The 6,547-nt window shown below is 60.7% G+C and overlaps 1 protein-coding gene across 1 annotated transcript; it reads right to left on the bottom strand.

The window, feature by feature from the left end:
• Nucleotides 1–3,764: 3,764 nt before the first annotated feature.
• Nucleotides 3,765–4,910, bottom strand: LOC141040896 (uncharacterized). The gene is made up of 2 exons (XM_073507011.1): nt 4,639–4,910; nt 3,765–4,572 (listed from the first exon to the last, which is right to left on the bottom strand). Exons 1-2 carry the CDS (start codon nt 4,908–4,910, stop codon nt 3,765–3,767), a joined length of 1,080 nt encoding a protein of 359 aa, XP_073363112.1.
• Between the last annotated feature and the right edge of the window lie 1,637 nt (nt 4,911–6,547).

Below are 6,547 nucleotides of genomic sequence, written 5' to 3'. Positions count from 1 at the left end.
CACCGGCCCGGCAGAAAACAAGCAACAATCATCTTCGTACCCCTCGGTGCGGCGAGACGACCGTACTGCCAGCCCATCGCTGACTCCGGCCGGCTCATCGTCCCACGCCCACGGACGCGCAGGATGCACTGCTCATGGCACGTGAGCTCCTACGCTACCGCCCAGTCGACGACCTCTACGAGGACTGGCTGGACCGCATCACCGAGCTCGTCAGCGCCGCTGGGGGCTCACCTGTCCCGTCTCTCTCGCTACCTCGCCCTCCTCCAGTCGCGGCTGACGTAGCCCATGGAGCGCCTCCGCCACCTCCGCCCCAAGACGGCGCCCTGGCACCAAGGCGCGCGGCCCCCCGGCGTGACCCGCCGCGCCGGGCGCCCGCGCTAGAAGAAGGAAGCTGCCAAGAGGTTCCCCGGCCACAAGAAAACGCTCCTGCGCTCCTGGCGCCATGACGACAAGACCGCGTGCCGCCTGCGATGGCGGTGTGCGGACATCAAGGGCAGGCTCCGCCTCTGCAGAGGGCCCTGGTGTTATCTCTGAGCTCGGAACTCTGCTAATGGCGAAAGCACTCCCGCGAGACTGAAGTTTTTGTGCAGCGCAATACTTGCTTCTTTTCTCCTTCTCTCTTCTTATTCACTTGTTGAATGGGAAAAACGGATCAAGAACAGCCCCCACTACTGGATCGTGCCATCCCACGATCATGGGCATGCTCATGCCGCGAGCTAAGGGCCTCGGGATCGCACATGCCGCGTCCTCAGGCACTGACTAACTGAAACGAGAAAAATGCTGTCTAACGAAACTGAAAAAACTAACACTGCAGACGCAGCTCTACTAACCTTTAGAACTACCCGGCCCTAGTGACCCGTCACGCTAGATTATTTGCTAACAATCTCCCCCTAAGCTAGTCATGACAGAAGGCCTAAACCTCAACCATGCCGATGCGTGCGCGCAGCTCAAAGAACCGCGTGCGCCCAAGTGATTTTGTGAAGATGTCTGCGAGCTGATCGCCGGTGGCGATGTGCTCGACCCTGATCCTTTCCTCCTCCACGCACCTTCGAATGAAGTGGAACCGAACATCGATGTGCTTGCTTCGGTCATGGAAGACGGGATTCTTGCACAGCTGGATGGCTGACTTGTTGTCGATGAAGATGGTGACGGCACCAACCTTCTCCTCGAGCAAGTCACCCAAGAGCCTGCTCAGCCAGATGCCCTGGCACGCCACAGTCGTTGCGGTCACGTACTCGGCTTCACACGAAGACAGCGCGACGATCTTCTATTTCTGCGACTGCCAAGTGATCGGCGCTCCTCTGAGGAAGAAGATGTTGCCAGATGTGCTCTTGCGATTGTCGATGTCGTCGGCCATGTCCGAGTCGCTGTACCCAACCAGCCCGACATTGCCGCTCTTGATGTACTTGCACCCATACCTGCGGGTGCCTGTGATGTAGCAAAGAAGATGCTTGACAGCGGCCAGATGCGCCATGGTCAGCGCCTCCATGAACCGGCTCAGGTACCCCACCGCGAAGGTGGTGTCCGGCCGCGTGTGGGTGAGGTAGCGGAGTACTCCGATGATGCTGCGATAGTCCGTGGCGTCCACACGCGGTTCTGGCCCCTCCTTGCTCAGCTTGAGGCGCGGCTCCATGGGCACGTGCGTTGAGTTGCAGTCTGCCATGCCCGCCCGCTCCAAGAGCTCACCAGCGTACGCTGCCTGTGACAAGGTGATCTCTTCGGTCCCTGCCTAGGTAAAAGCTTAGTAAACCAAGATCACTCGTGCGAAACCTGGCCATCATCTCTGTCTTGAAGTTGAGAATCGCCTCAGCGTCGGCTCCGGTGACGACAAGATCGTCGACGTAGACACCAACCAGGAGTCGTGCTTGTCCCTTGCCTCGCGAGTACATAGCATGCTCTGACGGGCAGCTTGTGAACCCAAGTTGCTGCATGGTGGAGTCAAGCTTGGCGTTCCATGCTCGCGGTGCCTGTCGCAGCCCGTAGAGCGCCTTGTGGAGACGAAACACCTTGTGCTCCTTGCCTCTCCGCTCGAAGCCTGGTGGCTGTGTGGCGTAGACTTCCTCTTTGAGCTCGCCGTTGAGGAAAGCTGACTTGACGTCAAGGTGGTGTAGCTCCCAGCCGTGCTGTGCCGCCATGCCGACCATGACGTGCACTGAGTCCAGCCTCGCCACGGGCGCGAATGCGTCGTCATAGTCCGCGCCCTCCTTCTGTAGAAAGCCCCTTGCCACAAGCCTCGCCTTGTACTTGACGACGACGCCGACGGCATCTTTCTTCAGCTTAAAGACCCACTTGAGGCCAATGGCCGTGTGACCTGCAGGCAGATCGGTGAGCGTCCAGGTGCCGTTCTCCTTGATGGATGCCAGCTCTTCCAGCATCGCGCTCCGCCAGCTCTCATGGGGTGCAGATGACTTGGCCGCGCCGCCGTACACGTCTGCGAGACGGCGGAAGCGGTGCCCCGCGAATGGATCGTCATCGGCGTCGTACGAGTCGTATCGTGTCGCAGGCGGTGTGACGAACTCCACCGCTCCTGGAGCTTCGTCCGGAGGCGTCCCGCCGCCAGACTTGTCCGGAGTGGCCGTAGACACGCCGGTCCACGGTGTCGCTGGAGAGCTGGACATGGCCGCGCTCTGGGGCGTGATGGGAGAAGCAGCCACGGTCCCGCTTCTGGGTGTGGCTGGCGTGTCCACCATGGTGTCCCGCTTCTGGTCTCCTTGGTCTCCGCTCGCGTCGCTTGCCGTGGAGTGCATGCTCCGCACTCCAGTAGTGAGCGGGAGCTCGTGGTGGACGACGAACGGCTCCGCCGTGTGCTCGCCAGTGGCGCCCCAGTCCCAACTCGCGCCCTCGTTGAACACCACGTCGCGTGGCATGTACACGCGCTTGGTCAGCGGATCATACTCGAGCCCGCCTCATAGTCGATGAAGACCATCTTTGTGATGCGGTCATCGAGCTTTTTCAGCCCGGACTGCATGTTCTTGATGTAGGCGATGCAGCCGAAGACACGCAGGAAGTGCACGACAGGTTTCTTGTCGTACCACACCTCGTACGGGGTCTTGCCATCGATGCTGCGGGTGTAGGATCTGCTGAGGATGAACACCACAGTCGCCACGGCCTCCCCCCAAAATAGCTCGACATGTTCTTCTCCTTGAGCATGCTCCTCGCCATGCCGACAATGGTCTGGTTACGCCGCTCCACCACACCATTCTGCTGCGACGAGTAGGGCACCGTCAGATGCCTCTGTACGCCTTGATCTGCGAAGTTCTCGCCGACCCAGTCCGTCCGGAACACGCGCAGTCGTGCACCCTGCTCTGCCTCAGCCACGGCAACGAAGTGCTTGATGCTGGCCGCGGCAGCGTCCTTCACCGGCAGCAGCATAGCCCACATATAGCGTCTATGATCATCGACGACGAGCATGAAGTAGCGCTTGCCACCGGGAGTGACCGGAGCGACAGGCCCGCACAGGTCAGCATGAACCAGCTCGAGCAGCCCAGTCGCCCGGAAACGCGCCTGAGAGGGAAACGGAGCACGCCGTTGCTTACCCACCAAGCACACATCGCAGATCTGCTCGACGTGGTCCACCAGGGAATCCCGCGCACCATGTCAGCGTGCCCCATGCGCCAGAGCGCGTCGAAATGCTGATGGCCGAACCTGGCATGCCACTTCCACGTCTCGTCGCCACCGTGTGCTACCAGGCAAACAGGATGCACGATGTCCAGGCGCACAACATACAAACGTCTGCCATTTCGGCGTACCTGGGCCAGCTCATTCTAGCGGCGATCGTACAGAGTCAGGATGCCGCTATGCATCTTAGTGGTGCAGCCATGCTCGTCCAGCTGCCCGAGGCTGATAATGCTCGTCTGTAGACACGGGATAAAGTAGACGTCGGTGAGAGCGCGGTGGTCGCCGCGGCCACGAATAGCCATGCTTGAGCCGTCCCCGAACCTGACGCTGGCAGTGACGCCCTCGTCCAGCTCCGCGAAAGCTGATCGATCGCCGGTCATATGGTTGGACGCGCCGGTGTCCAAGAACCAGCGACCATCGCACGGCGCCTCCTCGGCGCCCAGGATCGCCTCTGCACGCTCCTCGTTGAGCATGACGTGCTCCCCCGGACTCTGCGCCGGGGTCGCAGCGATCACCGCCATCAGGAGTGTTGGATCGTCGTCGTGCCCATCCGCGGCGTGCCCACCTTGTTCGGCGAGGTTCGCCTCCCCCCGCTCCTCGCGGAGGCGCGTCCTGCACTCACGCGCCAGGTGCCCATACTTTTTGTAGTGACGGCACTGGTCTGTGGGTTTTGCGCGTCTCCCAGAGCCGCGTCCGCCGCCATGTCCGCGGCCTCGCCCGCGGCGTCCACCACCGCGTCCTGAGCCAGATCCGCTGCCTCCGGATCCGTCGTTCTCGTTGCGCTGCATGCGCACGAGCCACTCCTCCACCGTGAACATGAGGTGCCCCACGCCTGAGTCCACCTGGTCGAGGTCATACCTCTCCTCGGCAGCTCTCAGCCGTCCGGTGAGCTCCTCCACGGAGAGAGTATCCAGATCAACAAGTGTCTCGATTGTCAGGGCGATTTGTGAGTACCTCTTTGGAATGACAAAGAGGAACTTGCGAACGACGTGTTTCTCCAGAACGGTCTCCTCGAGCTACGCCATCTGGGCCACCATGTTCGTGATCCGCATGGCGAAGTCATCGATTGTCTCGCCGTCGGCGAAGTGGATGTCGTTGTACTGCTTGGACAATGTTGCGAGCTTCGCCTCGCGAACGCGGGCCACACCAAGGCGCATCGTCTTGACGGACTCCCATGCCTCCTTCGCCGTGGCCTTGCCGGTGAGAGTAGGCCCCATCTCCGGTGGCACTCCATGCAGGATGGCCTTGATCGCGAGCCGATCGTCGCTGCGCTCCGCCGTGCCCGTCACCATGGCGTCCCATAGGTGCCGCCCCTCCATCATGACTTGCATGAGGACAACACCACCCGCGCCATGGATCTCTCTGCCATGACCAGCTCTGAGCTGTCGGAGACCTTTGCGCGCGGCGTCGATGATGACTTGCTACCGGTGTCGTCCCCAGCCATGCCCTGGATCAAAGAACGGCTCTGATGCCAACTGTTATCTCTAAGCTCAGAACTCTGCTAATGGTGAAAGCACTCACGCGAGACTGAAGTTTTTGTGCAGTGCAATACTTGCTGCTTTCTCCTTCTCTCTTCTTATTCACTTGTTGAACAGGAAAACGGATCAAGAACAGCCCCCACTACTGGATCGTGCCATCCCACGATCATGGGCATGCTCATGCCACGAGCTAAGGGCCTCGGGATCGCACATGACACGTCCTCAGGCACTGACTAACTGAAATGAGAAAAACGCTATCTGACGAAACTGAAAAAACTAACACTGCAGACGCAGCTCTACTAACCTTCAGAACTACCTAGCCCTAGTGACCAGTCACGCTAGATTATTTGCTAACACCCGGTGGCCACAGCAGGCTGCCGTGCCTTCACTCCAGAGCTGCGTAGCATCGTCTGGCCGGGTAAGTTCAAGCCAGACCTGCGTCCTCGCTACGACAGCACCCCCAAGCATGCGGAGTTCTTGCAGCTCTACAAGCTGAGCATCAAGGCGGCCAAAGGCGACGAGAAAGTCATGGGAACTAGTTCCCGATGGCTCTCAAGGATGGTGCTCGCTCGTTGCTCCTGAACTTTCCCCCGGGGTCGATCTCTTCCTGGGGTGAGATGCGCGACCGTTTCGTCGCCAACTTCCAGGGCACTCGCGACCGCCCTCCGGCCGCGGGTGACCTGCGCTGCATCAAGCAACAGCCAGGAGAGACCTTGCAGAAGTACATCCAGCGCTTCAATAGTGTTCTCCTCAAGATCCCTAAGGTGACGGACGAGGCCACCATTTCAGCGTGCTCTGATGGCGTCCGCGACGTCAAGATGAAGGAGGAGCTCGCCATCCACGAGGAGCTATGCACGGCTCTGGAGCTGTTCAACATGGCGACCAAGTGCGCAAGAGCAGAGGAAGGGCGCCTTTCCCTTCCCGAGCTCCCTTCTACCGTCCCAGATGAGAAGAAAGCCAAGGCCAAGGACGTGAAGCGCAAAGGGGTGGCCGTGCTCGTGGCGGAACCAGACACGAAGCGCGGCCGGGACCACCCCGAGTCGTCCAAGAGCAGCCGTCCGTTCTATGCCTTCCACAACATACACAGCTACAACACCAACGATTGTCAGGAGCTCAGGGCCATCCGAGATGGACGCTTCGGTCGACGTCCCGAGCATGACGGCCGGGGCTACGGCCGAAGAGGAGGACGAGGTGGGGGATGCTGGGACGACCGCGGCCCCCACCAGGAGTGGTGCGACCGGCCTCGTGAGGACCACTGGCAGGATCAGCCTCGTGAGGGCGCCTGGAGGGACCAGCCGCGCGATGACCGCCCTCAGGGCAATGCTGGTCTCCCTCCACTGCTGCCACCACCAAGAAGGAACGACGACCACCATCAGGACGAGGGGGCTGGGGGCTTCCAGGAACCACGCGCTATCGCCTGCATCTTGGGCGGAGCTCAGGCCCCAGCATCC

Source organism: Aegilops tauschii, chromosome 2 (assembly GCF_002575655.3).
Source record: "Aegilops tauschii subsp. strangulata cultivar AL8/78 chromosome 2, Aet v6.0, whole genome shotgun sequence".
Classification (NCBI taxonomy): Eukaryota; Viridiplantae; Streptophyta; class Magnoliopsida; order Poales; family Poaceae; genus Aegilops; species Aegilops tauschii.
Note: the sequence above shows the minus strand (reverse complement) of the source record. Positions and strands in the feature narration are given on the sequence as shown.